We start from the raw sequence: 19,699 nt of genomic DNA on the forward strand, positions 1-19,699 counted from the left end.
CGTAACTCCACGGCGGTCTCCCCTCTCCTCCATGCCCCCAGCTCGGTGACGTCAGGGCCGAGCTAGAGGGACCGTGTCGGGGAGCCGGAGCCGGAGAAGGAGGCGGCACGGCCAAGACAAATTTCATCAATCTGTGAAAGAAAAATTAGTTTACTACGGCTTAATGGCAGGACCGCCGTCTTTGGGGGTCAAGCCCGGGGGATGGGGAGCAGGGGAGGGCCAAGGTGGGAGGGGTTGCGCGTCATGGGGGCCGGTTAAAGTAATTTTGTCCCGGACCTGGGGATTATCCTTAAACTTACACATACTTTAATTAAACACTTGAATTAAATAGTATGCTTTCAGATGGGGAAAAAAGACGCTCGTTTGATACAACGGCTAACATTGCACTCTGTGTCCATAGGTACACATCGCCTTTTCTGTGAATTTTAATAAAACGTGAATCAGATCTCTGCTCGCACGCATGGGACGAATGTCCTGAACTGGACTTTAGTCCATCTCAGGACACTGACCCATTAACACAAACGCAATAAACAGATTGATTCAACCTGTGGAAGGATCCAGCTAAACCAATTGGAAACCAGACACAGTGTCCAACAGACACATTTTTCCTGCTGTACAAAATCTCACAGACGTCTCGCTCTACCAGGACTAAGCTGTTTTATCTGGCCATTCATCTTCTAACCTCGTTAGAAAGCCTTGGGAGTCTGGAGCCTGTCCCGGGCAACACAGGGGTACAGCCGGAACCTGCTGGCAGTCCGTCATACACTCACAAACATAGCCATTCACTACTGTCACTTATTATAACTGCATGTCTTTGCACTGCAGGAGCGACCCTAACCACTGAGCCGCCACGCCACCCCTACTATGTAAATCCTATGGAAATTACACAATGAAGGCATTGCATGGGTTTGCAGCACAGATGAATCCTACGGGGTGCAGGGGAACAATTGCACCCCCTACTGGTCAAATGAAAATGCTATTCGAACATGTTAAGTTCAATAAAATTGGACTATATTGTGGTTATATTTGAAAAAATGAAACTTGTGTTAGTCATATTAATGTATAATAATAATTTATTGTAAATCTATTTATTATTTTTTGCAAATTTATTTATCTGGTTGAGTAGCCTATGGTTTGCAGGTTTGAATATCAAATGCGCTGAAATGAACCAAAGCAGAATTTCCATGGAATGTGATTAACTGCTGTTGTTACATTATTACATTGACAGCATGCTGCGTGATAACCTTGGGGGGGAGGGGGGGGGGTGTCTGAAAGATCTCCAGTTTGGACCACTGGTCGGCTGACTTAATCCTTCAGTCGATGAATTAATGACTTAAATATGACTTAGTCAACCGTGATTGCTGAATTCTTGCCGTGATTTGATTCACATGTCTGAATTCCTTCGGAGATGTGTCATTGAGAAAGCTTAAAAAGTAATAGATTTATCATTTTGTTGCTTCTAAGCAGCGGTCCCTCAGAACTCGTTAGAGGGTTATTGCTTTAGCCAGAGTAAAACTATGATGCAACTCTGCCCTCTGTTGTTCGTGCCGTGTATTTACATGGACTATATGATAACGTTTGTTGTAGTTATTGACAGAAATGTAAATTGAAACCAGTCATGAAATATAAGGAAGACGTGACCAAGTTGCACCCAGGTCAAAACTTGTGTGGGATTCCGGTATGACCCAAAATTAGTTTCTATGTAGAAAAGTATGATTTCTTTTATATGAAATGCCCCCCCAACCCCCTTTATCTCATTGTACATACGTGATGTGCTCACCTTTGGACCGCTACTTGGTGCTGTACACCCAGAGGAAGATAATTTTTTTCTCCTGGTGGAAATCCCAGTTGAAACCTCAAGCCCCCATTGAACCGTTTTATTGAGGTTTTTGGGGCAGATTATCTGATCTCTGTTGTTTTTGGGAATATCGATTTTCTTCTCGTTGGTTTCAACTGCCAGAAACCTTCACTGATCCTGCTGGGAAGGCTGATGGAAAATTCGTCAGGGGTTCCTATACCAGTTTTATACCAGTTTGACTGCGTATCAACTTTCTGAGGTCTTTGAGATGACTGTGACACATTCATTCTGCAAATATGTTTCTGTTCATTGTATTTATATTATCACTTGGCATTTTTTTTGCTATAAACATTCTTTTGAATCAAAGTAGAAAAGTGCACGAATGTCATAAAAAGGATGACGCAGACCAGTATTCAACAATACAATCACAGCTTCCAAATTATAACAGGCTGGAACAGACTGATGTGCTGAGTAAAAACATGTCATCTTGTGACATTTTCACAGTGACACTTAAAGACATTCAGGTTCTCTACAAATTTCCTGTGCCAGTCTGTGTATGACTCATAGCCATGTGAAAAAGTAAGTACACCCCATCATTTTTTTGTTTTTGAACATTTTTGGACAGACATGTATTTAGCTCTTCATTTCAACAACACCAATAGAGAAATATGATAAAATTGAAAAAAGTTATGTTTGAAATTTACATATAATAATGTTAAAATAACCAAAGTTTCTAATTTCTTTAAGAAAACAGTTAGTACACCCCTACATTTATTGCCACGTTAAGCCTACAAATTAGAATCAGATGCACCAAATTAGGTGCAAATCGGTGATTATTAGATGGCATCTTTTTATGGTTTTGTCCTGTCATAGCTAGTTAGGTGTGTAGTACTAGTGATAGACAATGATGCTTCATGAACCATTTGCTGTATTTTTTGACTCCACTAGATGGTGCTCTCTGTTCAAGAAAGGGCACAAAGCATGTCCCAAAGCAAACCAAGAGCACCATACAGTTCTTCAGATTCAGCCCAAGAGCACAACATGCATCATGATGTCTCAAAAAGCCCAAAGGAGTCATCAAGGGATTACCAGTCCGTGTGGATGTGCAGGAGACTGACAGGGAAAGGTGGCCTATCTGTGAGGTCAGCCAAGAAGGAGCCTCTGGAAAAAAAACAGCATGTGAGGAAAGAACCTCATAGCCACTGTGAAGCATGGTGGTAGGAGTGTTTTGGTTTGAAATTGCGTTACTGCCTTAGGACCTGGTCAACTTGTCATTATATAGTGTCTACAATGACTTTAACATCACACTAGACCAGGGGTAGGCAGCCCTGATCCCGGAGTGTCAGCATCCAGCAGGTTTTCCATCCTACCTGAAGAGGTACTATCTGCCTGAGATCAGGTGTGGTTCAACAGAGAAACCGAAAATGTATTTCAGACATCCCGTCTCCTGCAAATCATTCGCAATGTCCCGGAAATCTGTCTTTACGCCATTCAGCAGTGATGAAAGTAGCCGGCAAGAAGTTCTACCACCATCTAGCTCTGGTCAACAGATTTTGCCCACCCCGCCAACCTATGGGACGGAGTGGTGGCTCTGAAGCTTGGGATCTGTACTAGCAACTGGAAGGTTCCATGGGCCCTTGAGCAAGGCCCTTAACCTGCAATTGCTTCGTCCTGGGTATGATGTTAATCTACATCCAGCCCTGCAAGCAGGTCCTCCAACTTACATGGAATAACTTTGGGTTGGTGGCAGGATTGACACTCCAGCCACCAGAAAAACCTCACACTGCTCCATTAGGACTAGTGGGTGATACCTCAGCACCATATACATACATATATACACACACAGTATTTCCGTCAACCAGCCAATCATTGGTCAGCATCCCCGCCCTCCTGGATGCCCCTCATCTGCCTCCCTGAAGTCAGCATCCCTAATGAGTGAGTTGTTGAAGACTTGAGCTACAACTCTGTGTAAAATGAGCTCACATGATGCCTCAGTGGCAGCCAGACCCAGAGCGTGTGCAGTTTTGCAGGATTAGAGTATCATAGCATCACAGATCATAACACTTAATGCAGCAGCCAAAGCCGGTATGTGAGCAGCTGCTTAGAGGGATCATGAAAGGTCAACAGTGGGAAACAGACCAGGGTCTGAAGCCAGAGAAATGTCGTATTATTTAGTTCAGTGAAAATCTGTGAAGGGGCAGCCATCGCGTCACTCATCAGCAGGTGTACCAGAAACTCTCCATCGCCCCCTGCAGGTAATCACTGCTGGCGGCGTGACGTACCACGACCAGCCATGGCATAAAGTCTGCTTCCTGTGCACCGGCTGTGAACAGGAGCTGTCCAGCCAACGGTTCACCTCCCGCGATGACACTCCCTACTGCCTCAGCTGCTTCTGTATGCCAAGAAATGCATCACCTGCACCAAACCTATTAGCGGTACACTCCCCTCCATGCATTTCTTAATGATCTGGTCCAATACAGCAGTGTTTCCCTACCCGGCCCTCAGGGGCCCACAGACAGTCCACATTTTTGCTCCCTCCCAAAATGTGAACCGTCTAGCAGGGAGCAAAAACATGGACCATCTGTAGGTTTCCAAGGTGAAATATAGTATTTGCATATGATTGATACAACAGAAGGTGACTGTCCAAAACTGAAACCTATCAGCATTATTTCATAGATATTGGCTGGAAACTTGGGACCCTCAGTTGTGTTGGGTGGAGTTAAATTTATTTTTATATAGCGCCTTTCATAACAGAGTTACCCTAAGGCCCTTCTCATGGGTGTGTTGTGGTACATAAGAACATCAAGACAGAATAATACAGAAACAGGGAAAGGGGAAGAAAAAGGACTGAAAGAAATGAAAAAGAACCAAAAGAAAAGCCAGATGACAACAGGGAAGAGGAACCAAAAACTCCCAGTTAAGGGGCTTTTAGGTTTGGTCTGTCCCTACAGTTAAAAGTGCTTCTTATCACAGTAACCTGACACAAACGGGCAGGAATAACTGTGGTCTTAGGAATGCAATCAGGTGCCACTTTACCTGGTGACCATCCAACAGCAGCCTAAGCTGCAAACATATATGGAAGCAGCTATTAAATTAAGTAGCAGTTAATGGTTAAATGGGGATGACACAATGTGACTCCAGATCAGTCACCCCTGCAGGGCGAGGGGGCAGTAAGTACATCTCCTCTGGGCAGCGCCAGTGGCACAACCACTGTTTAGGCTGCATGCACAGTGCAGTGTCACTGGCACAACCACTGTTTAGGCTGCATGCACCGCGCAGTGTCACTGGCACAACCACTGTTTAGGCTGCATGCACCGCGCAGTGTCACTGGCACAACCACTGTTTAGGCTGCATGCACCGCGCAGTGTCACTGGCAGGGCACAGCATCCTCACATGCTGGGGTGACATCCTGCATCCCGACTGTGGTGAGGAGCACCCGGGTCGCTCTGGAACCGCCTCAGCAGAACCTGCTTCCCCATGCAGGCCAGCCAGTTAGGGATCCACCCCTGCCTTATTTCACAGCTACAGCGCAGATGCTAGAACATTTACGTCATGTTTATGTCTTTCTCTGAGATTTCACAAACTCATAAATATTACACAGAAATTACATAACGGCCAATTACGTAACAGCTAATCACTCTGCCCCACCCTCACAGCGCAGGAAATTAGCCAAACAGCCGGCGCGACGTGCATTTCCATCTCTCTGCAGACTTCTTAGCTGGACTGAATACAAATAAATCCTCAGCTTCCATTTCTGCTCTAATCTCATTCAGACCCAGCAGCAGGTAGAGACAGACAGTCATCTTTTTATTGGATTTTCTCAGACCCGCAATCATACAGCGAGTATTTCCAGCTCTCCAATACAAATATGGTACAGCTCCGAAACACACCAACCACATGCCTATGACCAAAAGTAAACCAGTAAAAGCTTTATAAATGTAGTCAATCATTTCCCTAAAACTCTGGAAATAGACATGACCTATTGCTGTATTTTCTACAGTTTCCCCCCAATCCCCTGCTCCACACAAGACATCACAGCAGCTGCTCGCTTTTCTGGGACGTCCAGGAGTCACAGCTAGTTGCCGTTTGTGTCACAGCATAAGTCCGTACAGCAGTTGAAGCAGCACTCAATTCTTCAAGCGCTCAATCCACTCCAAAGCCTTAGCGTTACAAAGCATGTGAAACAGAACGGTGGGGGGGGGGGCATGGACCACAGCAGAAGCATGAGGCGGCCCAGAAGGGGAACACTGTTTCCATGGAAATAGCTACTCCTACAGCAACTCATACCCTCCATTACAGTTCCTGGCTAGACTCTAATATTACAGAGCCATTTAAATGCCTCAGAAGGAGAAAACTATGGTTTAATAAGTTAAAAAAAAAAAACATACAAAAGTGACTCCTGATATTATAAAATGGAACATATAACTTGGGGGTCAATAGGACGTAGCGTAGTGTGTACTTCATTTCCTGGAAGAGACGGCTGATCTTCTGGACTCTAAGGGCACTTGAACGTTGGGGTGATGCGCAGACGGCAGCAGTGCAGATGATCCAGAGTCAGAGATCGTCATACAGCCAGAAGCCCTGGACTGCCCCCCCACCCCGTGTCTGCTTCTACGTCCCCTGCTGCAGGAGCGCAGACTCATGGCCACGTTATGGGCTGAATCTTCTTTTTCATTTCTGGGGACTTCAGCTCCCCCTATGGGACGGGAGGAATCGCAACGAGAAAGTGATACAACACCATAACACAAGATCAGATTAGGAGGGTGCATGCAGCTGTATCAGTCAGTCACAATTGGAAAATCACATTTTGTTGGAAAAAAAAATTATCACCAGAGAGATACACGGAGTGCCACTAGGGGGCAGTATACCAATTCATGTACGCACCAAGCTGTCGGAGTCTCCCTCGCTGGTCGCCAGCCGTTTTAACTTAACAGTTGGGGAGGGTTGTGACTTTGCGGTCTCCTTCCCTAAGGGGCTCGTAAGTGTCGGACTGGGGGAGCTGATGGTGATGTTGGGACTGCAGCGGTTGGCAGGGGGGCTGGAGAGCTTGCGGATAGGGTTTGCAAAGTTTCCGGACGGAGGGGGCTTCAGACGATCCATCGAGCCGGAACCTGGAGTCACTTCCGGCTTCTTCAGTTTGATGGCGCCCGTTCTGGTGGGGCTGCCATCGAACACGATCAGCTGCCTCTTCCGGGCGCCACTCTCATTGGAGGAGAGAGAGCTGTCAGGACAAAGCAGGGATCAGAAACCTCAGAACCTGTAGGGTTAGCTAATGTGCCATATTAACATCGACAATGCATAATACACATATGCAATTATCACATCACAAGGACCGCAACAGTCAGCCGGGTTCAGAAGTTAGGCGTCTGCAGTATTTTTTCATACCATCAAAACATTATACCACGTTCTATGGTATTTTAAAAATGTTATTTTACAATACAGTTGCGGTGTTCTGAAAAGTACGTCATAGAATTTGTCAAGTGCGTATGTGTGTTTGTGGGGGTTCTAAACGGAGATCATCAAGCCCTGCTGAAACATTTTTACTCATAGGAAATAAAACTTTGCAAGTGTAATGATGATTTTGCCCATGTACAAGAACTCTGCATGCACTCTCCTAGCCTATCTAAATCATCCTCATCCTTGCTGTTGGACTCACAAACGGTGTGTGCATTTGCAAGGAATTTAACACAAATGAGTGAAGAGGAAAAAAAGTGAACAAGAGAACGTAAGCTAAGAGACAATCGGCTTCCATGGAATGGAAATATTTTGTGTTCCAAAGATACGATAAAGATTAAAGGCCAGCGATTTGTCGACAACTTAGGGCAACATCAACTTATTTCATGGACTATATTGGTGAACAAATTCAGTTTGGGTATATTTTATTTTGGGTACATTTAACTTTTTTGTGAACTTCATCGATATTGCAATATCTATAATATAAAAATAAAAAATTAAGAATCACAACATGATATCTGAATTTCTTTCAATATGCTGCCCCCGTGTAGAGCATCTCACTCCTGGTCCTGACACGAGCACCAAATCCTAAACTCTGCGATGCTTTTAACATGATGCGAGTCATTCAGCCCAAGTCAAGCTCATTAATAAAGATCTCAGCTGAGTCAAACAGCAGCACAGGCTGAGTGCCCCCACCCCCAGATAGCACACAGACCGATTAATACCAACACAGTATCAGCACTGGGCAGCTTTAGATTCCGTCTGCAGAGTCACCAGCAAACAAGAATGCAATAAGCCAATGGGTGGTTCTGGTTGGTCGAGTTTGGGTACCTGTTTGCATGTGACCCTGTGAGGCTCCTCCTCTCCACCCTGCTTCCCCAGCGGCTGTGGGGCAGCTTCCTCTGCGGCTTTGGGGTGATGTGCTGCATGAAGAGCTCCGTCAGTCGGTCCCGGTCAGTCTTCACATCGTCCCCAACCTGTATATTTTTCTGTAAGACAAGAAGAGTAACATTACTTGTTGCCACACTCATTGCTCCCGCGGGGCAAGAACGACACCCGGGGATTTTTACCGCCCTCTGTACTTGTGTCCTTAGAATTGGATCTGGTCTTCGGCAATGGAAGATGACGTCAAACGTGTACACGAGAACACAAGTACGGTCAAGTACACATGAAGACTCACCCCAGGTCACATTACGCTTGTGCTGAACACATCTACCCACAATCCCGTTAGCGTGAACGTCACATATTAATTAGCTCAGACTTCAGGCAGATTTAGGTATCAGTTGTAATAAATAGCCGCGTATCGCAGTGCTATGGATTTGTTGGGAGACCGTCATTACAGCCTGAACATCAGGCTAACGGGCTGCTAAGTGTCGTGTCGTCCCGGTTTGCTCAGCCACACACACCCCCGTGAGCGAAAGGTCGCCTTGGCCAGCAGTAAACACGGCCTCCGAAACAAGCCCAGCTGTCCTTAGCCCGTTAGATAGTTCGCCTTCGCCCCGCTAAATCTGCAATCGAGCCTCTGACCTCCTGTAACATCAACTGGATGAAGTCCTGAGACAGAAGTTCGGGGTGCAACAGCATCTGTAGCTCGGAGATATCCTCTGCTGCAGCCCTATCTTCTCCTCCGCGCCCGGCTGCGCATTTCGCCATTTTCATCTCAGCGATCCCAGCAGCCCTTGCGGCCGATCACGTGTCCCTGCAAGGTGCTTCTTAACCTTTGAATCGGGTTTGGTTTTAATTAGGATAGGAAATTACTGCTGGTTATGATTGGCCAGTAGGAGGGACTCTTCCATCTGGAACAGATTAAACGAGGGAAAACCCAGAAAAAAAGACACTGTACAATGCTCAGTAAAAATAAATGAAAATAAATACAAATAGAGCCAGTCCCTGTTAGAAAGGAATACTTTATACAATCTGGTTGTTATGCATCTCCAAAGAGCCCCGAAGTCTAATGAAATCCTTGCTTAAATGATTAAATCCATGTCCTGTCCGTTTGCCCGTTTTGGAACTAACAATATATTTAAAATATTAAGCTTGAGATTGCGTCATAAATACAATGGCTCCGCCCCATTCATCTGCAGGTGAGACCCTTTTGGCTGCATTTCTTGTATCATGATCACACTCAAGAGTTTCATTGCACGGCTGTCTCTGATAAATCACCTAACGGTAGCCAAAGGATCGCTCACAATGCGGCGAAAAACGGTTGAATTTGCAAATTGAAATGCATTGATAGCACTTTACTTGAAGCGCACAAGTAACTTAGTAACTCAGTTACTTAGGGTGACCAGATAATCCATGTCAGGGAGGACACTCTGAGCTAGGACAGGAATTGTAAATTACCATTTCAATTAAACGGACCTGGATTTCACTTGAGCACTGAGTTCTTGCTGTGTGCTGATTGGTCAGTCTCCTATAATCATGCATGTGTCACTAATGTTAATGTGAAACAGCTGGATGAGTCTTTCAGTCAAGGAAATAAACCAGTCAAAGCACAAGAAGAGCTGAACTAATTAGCCGAGCACAGGAGCCTTTCAATTTGAAAGTAGTTTGTAAAACCTGAAGTAGCTCAAAGTGTCCTCCCTGACATGGATTATCTGGTCACCCTACAGTTACTACTCAAGTAGAAATCATGAACAAATATAAGGGCATGAAATAGCCGTTATGATAGATTATATAATGAAGAACGAACGTGGGATCAGTAGGCAACAGTTTCTGGTACATTCTGCATTTAAGAAAAGTTGAATCACAGCCAGAATTCAGCGCACGGCTTAGTAAAATGTCAGTAAACACAGCAGTCGTGTATTTACACACTAGAACGCACCTACCCTCTGCCCACGTGGGCTCCTTATTCACATCAATGGTTTGCATCCTGCCAAATTTCCACGACAAACTGTTCAGAGTTCTACAATGGCAACAAATCAGTCAAAGGAATGTGCTTCACTGTAAGTAGATCGCTTACACTAGCCTTCATTTGTAATAATTATACTGTTACAGCAGGTGGGTTGCAATGCGTTGTAATAAAAAATAAAAATTTAAATCAGTCACTGCCCCCGTGTGGCGAAACTTCAGAACTGCTATTTCACTACCCTTTGAAGAGGGAGAGAAGCAGATTAAGTTACAATTGATCCAAATGATTTTTTTTTTTTATTCCAGGGAGCCTTTATTTAAACATTACAGCAGCAATTATATTTTTGTTACATGACAGGTTCACAAAATAGGCCAACAAAGTTGCAGAATCTCTGTAGTCCACTGCGCTGTAGGGACAGTTTCTGAGATGTTGGGGATTCCAACGAAACGTGACCATACAGTTGAAGGTAATCTGTGTCACAGGACGAGACTCTGGGTCCCGGGCCGATGCCGACACTATCGCTTCTTCCAGGTGAATTTCTTCCGGGCCTTGGCCTGGCCTGGTTTTTTGCGCTCTTTGACCCTGGGGTCAGGGGTCAGCAGACCAGCTGGTTTGGAAAGAGAGTGAGAGAAGGTCAAGGTTGATGAGGAGGATGGAAGCACAGAAATATCTTCGTAACTGCGCCACATGCCGTGTGCAGTCAACACGACAGATTTCCTGTACTTAACTATTACATTGTGAGGACCAGATTTCCTCACAATGAAATAGAAACCTTTTGTTTTGACATTGTGGGGACCATATTTTAAAAACATGACTGGAACCCAGAAACTATAAATGCCAAAAGTCTTGTGCATTGTTTGTTAAGTATTGTTAAGTCAGTGCTGGGTTAGGGTTCATTGTCATTGTTGGGTTTAGGGTTATGCCCATAGACATGAATGGAGAGTCCCCATAAAGATATGGATACGTGGACTTTGTGTGTGTCTGTGTGTGTGTGTCTCTGTGTGTGTGTCTGTGTGTCTCTGTGCGTGTGTCTCTGTGCGTGTGTCTCTGTGCGTGTGTCTCTGTGCGTGTGTCTCTGTGCGTGTGTCTCCCTCTCACCCTGCCTCATGGCCTCCATCTCGCTCTCAGACGAGTAGCTCAAAAGAGCTTGAGCGATAGCCAGTCGCAGTGCCCCCGCCTGGGCAGAACGCCCACTGCCAGTCACGCTGCCTTCTATGTCATGTCGCCCCAACCGATCCAGGAAATGCAGAGGAAACATCAGCTGCTCCCTGTGGGGGGGTTACACTTACTTTTAGTTGTTAGCTGGCATTTTCATCCAGTCAGCGTTGTATCTATTTACTCAGCTGGATGGTTTACTGAAAGGGTTCCTGCTGAAGTACTTTTCTCAAGGGTACATTAGCAGTCTATGCTTTAAACCTCCACAGTACCATCTATACTGCATTCACTCAGCTATAGGAAAATTGCAGTAAATGAGGTAAATTCAGCTTGAATCCATTCAGTTCTGTACTATCAAATGTCCCGCAAGCCACGTTTAACCCAGGCTGCTGAGATCTGTCTTCAGTATGACAAGTATTCCAGACATTCACAGCGACTGCGATACTCAAATCGTCCAGTAGGTGGCCGTATCGTATCAGTTAAGGTGCCTATAGCCCTTCCAAGCAGCCGGCGCCAGATGTGTGCAGTGCTGCTGTGCAGGAACTGAGAGATTAAACACACACCGGTCCTGCAGAACAGGAAAGTACTGTGTGTAGTCGATCCCGTTGACAGTGATCTTGCCGGAGCCACTGTCCCGCAGCACTGCCGTGGCTGTGGCTGTCTTTCTCCTCCCTGAGGGAGCCAAAGGAAGAGAGCTGAGGAGAGAAGAGGAACCAGAGCCGTAGCGGGTGACTCCGGAGGGGTGGGAGCCGTGGCGGGCTCTGAGGGACCGGGGCTCGCCTTCTGACATCACCTTCTCCTGTGCTGAAGGCCACGCCCCTCTCGTCCAGCTGCAGGGGCGGGACTTGCTGCCTGCGGGACTGGATCTCCAGCTGCCTGCGGAAGCGGAGGACAAACTCCTCCTCCATGGGGCTGTAGGCCATCGACACCAGCTTCTCCATCAGCTGGAGGAAGCGGGAATACTGGCGGAGCAGGGAGAGAAACTGGGACTTAGTGTAAACACACACAAACAGACATTAATATGAGCGCGCTCTAGTGGGCGAGTTATGAACTGCAGCAGATACTACAGAAAGCCCTGATTCTGGGCATTTCTGCCACAGTTACTTAAGGTTACAGTTACAGCGCAATATAAACATTGTATACATTTGATAACTAATGTGGAAAAAAAAATCTCCTTACATCCTGATCAGACATGACTTCCACCAGCTGCTCTTCTAATTCCTCTTTCACCAGCCATCTGCTGCCACCCAGAGAGCTGAGAGGACAGAGATGGGAGACACGAGGGAGGGTGACGGAGAGGATGGAGACCGAGGAGAGGAGGGAGACAGAGGAGAGGAGGGATACAGTTTGGGATACAGTTTGATTTGTTATTCACTGCTCACATTCTGTCATGCTGCCACTGCTGTTTGCACTTTAGCACTTTTATTGACTATTTATTGCCGTCTTGCTGCTAAAATACAGTATAAGTCACAAATACTTTAACACTATTTATTGAAATATCCATATCTTATGGATATTTGAATCGAATGCCACTTTAATAGTAAGTGTTCCACATATAAACAAGGTGACCATACTGCCCCCCAGGATTTCCGGCGGTACTGCGTCTCGCGTACGCGGAACGTTAGTTCCACTCATAGGTGCACCTACAGCAAACGTGACGAATGCAGGACATGCGCGGCAGCCATAATGCGTGAGTGAACACGCTGCGAGCATCGAGTATAAACCAGCCGCAATACTGTCTGCATGTGTGACACTCACAGCTTCTTGGTCTCCTGGGACAGGAGACCTTTGCTCCTCATGCGATCCTCATGCTTCTCCAAAGCCAGCATCTTCCCATAGATGTCCTGGGGGTGGGACAGTAGGGTTATGGCTGATGTAAATGAACCCCCACAGGCCCAGTCACCTGACCCTGTATCATATACAGAGGCCACGCCCCCATCGGCTGGACCTTACCGCTTCCTGTTATGCCCATTGATCCACAGGCCTGTCTGTCACGCTAGGGGGCGTCACTATAAGTCATTATTCTGTCATGATAGGTGGGGTGTATTGGATAATTCAGGAGACTCAGGCGGAGTTGGGGAGGGTCGTTACGGCCCCTCCCCGGCGCACGGCCAGCCGGGCGGATATGAGTGGCGACGCTCGCCAGTGTCTGAGCTGGTGTGGCGCCCACACTGCCCCCGGGCATAAGCGGGAAGCCGCCACTTCTGCGCTGACGGCCGCGGTCTCCGCATGCCCCATCCGCCCCCCCCCCCACCCACCCCCACCCCGGCTACTCCGCAGATGTTCACTTTAATTCCTCCACGACAGAGTGCATCTCATCCTCCGCTGGCCGCCAGAGAAAGCGAGCATCACACGGGGAAGAAAAAAAAAAAACAAATTTCCATCGCACCCAGGAAAAAGAAAAAAAAAGGAAAATGGAGGGGGGGGTGAATTACACATTTTCTCTGAACATTCAGACGCCTCTGAATCCAGTCAAACAGCCACTTCTGCCAGAAAAGAATCCCAGTGTTGGACAGTCATCCCCCCCCCCCCCCACACAAAGCACCCACTTCAGGAACCAGAGGAAGATTCATCGGCGGCCATAATACATGTCTGCTGGGGGGGGGCACCTCCCACCAAAACAGGACGACAGAGCTACAGCCTCCCTCCTGTTCAGATCACCCCGGCCCAGTGACCGTCACCGGTTTGAGGCAGAACAGAACCTCGGGTCCTTAGCTCCCGCGTCTGGGTCAGATCACGCCTCTGAATCAGCTCAGATCTGGCATCTTCACTTATCCTCATGCGATACACTTCAGTGCCACACCGAACACCAGCCTGTTTGCCCATTTGCCCCTCACTGGCCCCCACCAGGCGGCGCCATAGTCACCCAATACTCACATGCACCAAGGAGTAATATGACGTCTTCCCCGTGTAGAAGAGGAAGTGGAGGGGGCGCCCATCTTCACTCCACTGAACAGCTGGGACAAAAATAAAACATAAAAAACACACGCAAATTTTAAACTTGTCAGAAAACAGCATTTAATTCAGTGATTACCCTGCATAGGATAAGCACAGACTAAGTGTAGCGGGGCAGATTATGGGCAGCTGGGCTGGTAATTGAACCCCCCCAGGCACGTAACTAACCAAATGTCCAAAACAGACACGCCTTAACGCCGTACCTCTCTGCCTGGGAAATATTTCGTCCGGGTGCTGTGGATAGATGGGAAAAGGCCCATTAGCTCACCGCCGTCATCCATTCTGCCGTACGGCGAGGTGGGGGCTCGGCTTCCCCGCTTACCTTCATGACGGGTCGGGCTTTCCTGTCGAACAGTCCGGAAGGGAAAAGGTAGGCGATGCTGCGCTGTAAGAGACAGAGACGAGAGTCACGCCCGGAATCGCCGCCTTACGCCCCCATTCAAGCTAAAAGGCTTATAAGTGTGAAAAACCCAGCAGATCTGGAACCCAGGCCTGCCCCCACCCAACCTAAAAGCCTCACAGGTCATTTCTCATCCTCCCAAAGCATCCCGACCGCTGACCTTCCCTGATGAAGCGTCCGCACTGCGATCAGCGCCGCCGCCCATCTGGCCCAGCAGGCTAAGCAGCAAACCAGTCAGAGCTACTGCCTTGTTCAATGGCGGAAGCTCAGCCGCCCCATCGGTGCCCAGCTGCGAGTTAGCACGTTAGCATCGCTTGGACACCCCCACCCCCCCCCCACCCCGCTCTCACCGGGGCCATAAGGACCACCGAGCGGAACCGAGTGGAAGCTTCTGATCCAGGCCACAGATCAGCTGAATGCGGCCCATGCTTCAGGAAGCCGCGTCCCACCCCGGAAATGTGTCTCGTGAAGTCTGTCAGCTTCATCACCACAATGGGGGGGGGGGGGGCTTGAACTTTTCTCTGCTTTGATTTTCTCCATTTTTCAATTAGAGGGGGAGCAGATGCTGAAGGGGAGAGCAGGGCGTGGGGTTTTCACACTGTCAACAGCGGAGGAAATCAGAGAGAGAAGGGGCCAGACAGGAAGGGGGGATGAAAGGAGAGGCAGAACGTCTCAGCAGATGATGGCAGCACCTGTTCCTGCCCCAGGACACAATATGGCACCCCCCCCCCCACCCCACCCCCCAGGGAGCGAGAGTGACGTCCTTGTCAGTGGCGATCTGACTGCTTCCTGGACACATCGACGTGGCCCGAAGAGAGGCCAGCATTCCGACTCACCGCGGGGGGGTCAGGCGCTGGTGTCAGCTGGAGTCCCTGGGGTTTGGCTGACTTGTCACTGCTGTCCCCCCCCCCCCCCCACTACCATTCTTTGCCAAAAAACACAAAAGTGACAATGGCAGGCCCGTCAGAGCAGGGGGGGACAGGACAGGAACGTTTAAATGTTCTTTGGGTTAAAATTGCAGATGATCGACGCTTTGAAGACATCCAGCTTAGGGCTAATGGCACACTCTCTTACTATGAGTGGGAGGGGGCCCTAATTCTAAGCCTCATAATGGTCTCTAACCCTCCCCCCAGGGAATGCTGGGATACCAGTTGGGAACCAGATAAGTGCAGTTTTACATGTAAGCAAGGGCACCGATATGGAGAGGTATTCCACAAAAGCAGGATTTTTCTATTAACCAGATATCTTAAGCCAAATGTCAGGACTGTCCAATAGGAATGTCACGTTCCTCCTGTTGGACAGTTTTCAAGTTCGGCTTAAGTTATCCGGCTAACTGGGAAATTCTGCTTTGTAGAACACCTCCATAGTCTCAAACCAATGGACAGGGGCAAGGATCCAAAATAAACGAGACAAGTTCTGTTGTCTGTCCCAAGCAACAGGAACAGGACTCCATGTCTCTCCCCCCCCCCCCCCCCCCACCCCGAGTTTCCCAGTCCACCGTGGCCAGAATGGGGCGGAAATGCTTCCCGGCCGTGGTGGACTCTCGTGTCCCAGCAGCGCAGGTGGATTTGCTATCCCCCAGGTAAAAAAGTGGGGTGCAGGTCATGTTCCAGTCCTTCATTAAGCAAACGCCCCCCCCCCCTTCCATCCCCCCAGCTGTTAAGCGCCATCAGCAGCTTCACACGTTTGTCAACTCCACTGATCTTTCCGGAGATAACCGACGGCACGCAGGTGCCTGCGTGGGACCCATGACCCCTCTCCCACGATGCATCTGGTGTCCGGGTGTCTGCCGTCAGTTTGGCTTATGCACGCCTGTCCTAACGGCTTCATTCATTAGCGGCGAGGGAGGCATCAGGAATGGGAAAAAAAATCAAAAACAAAACGGCAGGGCGAATCAATTACGGGCGGCTCTGCCGCGTAATTACAGACGCGGCGTTTAAAGCCGGCGAACCCGTGGGCGTGCAGCGACGCTAATGCACCGTAATGCACGCGCTAGCCGGCACCTGCTAGACGGCCTCTCTGCCGAACACGCAGGAAGAGCTGCACCTGAGTCTGGGGTCCAGGGCACACGTGCTCCCAACCGAGGCTCAGACACGCCCCACTTTCAGCAAAACCCCAAATCCAGACATTTTAGCAGTGATCCCTCCTGCTCCTCAGTCACACACCTGTTTTTAGTCTCTAGAAAGATGAATTTGGTGAATAATTACTGCAATAGATGGATCTATTTATCCAGACTTCAAATACACTTTACAAATTTAACTCTCTTTCCATAAATGTTCACATTGCAGTATTTTAACAGTTTTGACCTGTGCTGACATTTGATTGATTATGTATCTATGTTTAAATCAAATTCAATCTGCCTTTTACCCACTTTTTACTTCAGCAACTCAATACACACACAGTAGCCTCGTGACTCGCATCACATGTAACCAAACATGCGATAATCTCGCAGAGCACAATGAAGAACGAGAGTGTGATTCCTGTGTGAAACGTTACACCATGAACTCACAGGCACCAAGCAGGAGAGAGAAAGAGATTCCTATCAGGAAGGGTGCTGATCTGAATGCGGGAGCCTGCCACGGTCGTGCCGTTTAAGGAGCAATTATGTTGAACTTAAGTTAAACTAGTAAAATAGGTGAATAGTCCATGTTCCTGTGGACAAAAATTAAGTAAAGTAACTACGTAAAGTATAATAACTAAGTTGATAAATATACTGACTGTTCTGGCATAAGAAAATGCAACCTTCTGAGGACATTATGGGAAGCAAGGAAAGCGAAAAGACAATTTCTCCATGGGGGGTAAAATATCATTTCTGTGTTCCATTCGACTGCATTGCATTACAGAACAATCAATTGAACATCTGTAAAGAGACCAGAGAGGCAGTAATGCAGTGACAAGCCTGAGGTTCTTACATCCACGTCCTCCTGGGTGAAGGTCTCAGGATCCTCGCCCATCATGTTTGCCAGATGCCTCTTTCCAATGTTGAACTCCTCTATCTGTTTCTTGATGTACTCCTCAGAAAACTTCTCCTGGCCCGTAGATGATTGGTGCTTGCCACTGGAGGCTGGGCTCATGTGAACCCGACGTGGCAGCACCTAGGGGAGTTGAGGCTGCGAGGTTAGAGCTCTGCATGCCGTACTTCTCAGATGAGAGGACTGCCGGACAGGACCATCACACAACACCTGTATTTTTACATTACAGTGTGAAGGAGGGATTGTTGGCACATTACAGCAATTGAGAGGGCAGCATCTTCCTGTCCTACCCAGAGGGCCAAGTGACTCATTAAGTAGAAAGACAAGCGGGTTTTAACGAGGAGTCCTTGCATTTTTACCTTCTCCGTGATGAGATATAAGGGTCATTAAGTCACTACAGCAGTCCCAGAGAGGTCATGGGCAAAGAGGAATTAAGGGATTTTAAATCAGCGTGGTGAAGTATATATGTGTTAGTCCAAGCGACAATAAATCCATATCATGTTATATATGTACATCTGATAATTGAGCGAATCAACAGACATGCCGAGAGATGACAGCTGACTGGACGACCGGTAGGTCAACAGCAGCTACCGGAGCTGACAGATACACCTGCTTCAACTGGTAAATTAACACTCTAAGCGTGAAAAACAAATAAGAACTACTTACGGGAGCCGCTGCGGTGACTGACTGCACATTTCCCGACACGGATTTCGCAGTAATTAAAGCAGAAGCCCTGCAGACGCTAAGGAAAGACCTCATGGCGGAGCCACCGGTGGCGGCCATGTTTGACATTAGCAGCGCATGCGCAGTCGCCAAGATACAGACGCGCTTCTCAGAACAGCCGCAGAGTGTGAAATCCTTACATCCACCGTCAAGCTGCTTTTCCTGGTCAGGCTCGCGGGTATAACTGTGAAATTACAATAATTTGCTTATTCTTGTATTAACTATTTAATAAATTAGGCTACTCGTAAAATATTTTGCTTTTTACATTTTCTTTATCGACATTTGTTGGCATTATCTACGTTATCTCTGTCTCTATGCAATATGTATGTGTGTACATATATGGGCTTGACATGGAGCATGTACGCATGCAAACAGGTGGCTATATTGTTAATTCACAATGATTTGTTTTAGTATGTTGAATTTATGACTGATTGTCAGAGATGTAAATGAGCGAATGCTTTTAATATATTTAAAACTTATCTTTACCTCACCGCAAATTGCACGGAGGCCACAGAGAAACGTTTCCCGGTGGCCATGTGGGTCATGGTACACAAATGCCCGTGTGCGTGTGTCCTGATGTGGTGAGATGACAAAGAATCATGAATCTCACATTGTCTTGTAAGGAAAAGTAGTAAAGACACTGGACATTACACTTTCGGTACTGTCTTTATTCTACAATATTATAGATAAATAATTAGCCAGATTATAACCGTAATATGCATCTATCCATCCATCTTCCATGGGCGGCTGATGCAACGCGGGGACGCGGTCATCATCAGCAGCATCAGCATCTTCACACTGAATTGTGAGTCGCACAGCATCGCACTTCTATGTGATCTGCATGACTTACTGTGATATCTCTGTTTGCTGTTGTATCCCAGATATTTTTCATACGGGTGGCCAGACGGGGTCACGCGAAACCCAAAAGCCGTAACTGAATTTCAGGAACTTTATCATGCTGTTATAGCTCAATGTTATATCAAAAAGACTGTGAATGAATATATGCTGATATACTTTCTGTGACATGGGGATGCACTAGAGGGCCATCGATTGTACCTGGGTGACGGCACCATTGGATGTCCGACCATCCCGCTCAGGTGTACCCCGTGTGCCCAGCCGCACGCTCACCGCATCGCTGTAACCAGGGCTGCTCAATCCAACAGACAACATAGGCGGCTGCCTAAGGCGCCACCTTCCGGGGGGGGCGCGCCAATTTCACTTTGCACACGCAACACATCCTGCATGATTGCATGTCCTCCTTCTTGTTTCTGCGGATTAAAAAACTAATGTCATTGTCTGGTATGAATTAATGCAGCACTTAATTTAAACGCCTGATCACTAACACCACTAAATATAAGGCGTGGATCAACAATTTGAATTAAAATGGCACA

The 19,699-nt window shown here is 47.5% G+C and overlaps 3 protein-coding genes across 3 annotated transcripts in view; all 3 read right to left on the reverse strand.

Moving 5' to 3' along the window:
* Positions 1–122, reverse strand: part of si:ch73-390b10.2 (Golgi pH regulator) — a 108,461-nt gene extending 108,339 nt beyond the window's left edge. The window contains exon 1 of the mRNA XM_072698397.1: positions 1–122. The gene's annotated coding sequence lies outside the window, so the exon portion shown is untranslated.
* Positions 123–5,584: 5,462 nt separating this feature from the next.
* c1h2orf49 (chromosome 1 C2orf49 homolog) lies at positions 5,585–8,912 on the reverse strand. The gene is made up of 4 exons (XM_023814874.2): positions 8,780–8,912; positions 8,084–8,241; positions 6,683–7,019; positions 5,585–6,494 (listed from the first exon to the last, which is right to left on the reverse strand). The coding sequence occupies exons 1-4, from the start codon at positions 8,909–8,911 to the stop codon at positions 6,438–6,440; spliced, it is 684 nt and encodes a 227-aa protein (XP_023670642.1). The 5' UTR covers position 8,912; the 3' UTR covers positions 5,585–6,437.
* Positions 8,780–18,401, reverse strand: mrps9 (mitochondrial ribosomal protein S9). Its single transcript, XM_023820039.2, has 12 exons — positions 18,252–18,401; positions 17,526–17,708; positions 14,536–14,598; positions 14,417–14,447; positions 14,136–14,215; positions 13,017–13,102; positions 12,438–12,513; positions 12,052–12,220; positions 11,822–11,930; positions 11,202–11,371; positions 10,081–10,710; positions 8,780–9,048 (listed from the first exon to the last, which is right to left on the reverse strand). Exons 1-11 carry the CDS (start codon positions 18,375–18,377, stop codon positions 10,619–10,621), a joined length of 1,185 nt encoding a protein of 394 aa, XP_023675807.2. The 5' UTR covers positions 18,378–18,401; the 3' UTR covers positions 8,780–9,048; positions 10,081–10,618.
* Between the last annotated feature and the right edge of the window lie 1,298 nt (positions 18,402–19,699).

This window comes from Paramormyrops kingsleyae, chromosome 1 (assembly GCF_048594095.1).
Source record: "Paramormyrops kingsleyae isolate MSU_618 chromosome 1, PKINGS_0.4, whole genome shotgun sequence".
Classification (NCBI taxonomy): domain Eukaryota; kingdom Metazoa; phylum Chordata; class Actinopteri; order Osteoglossiformes; family Mormyridae; genus Paramormyrops; species Paramormyrops kingsleyae.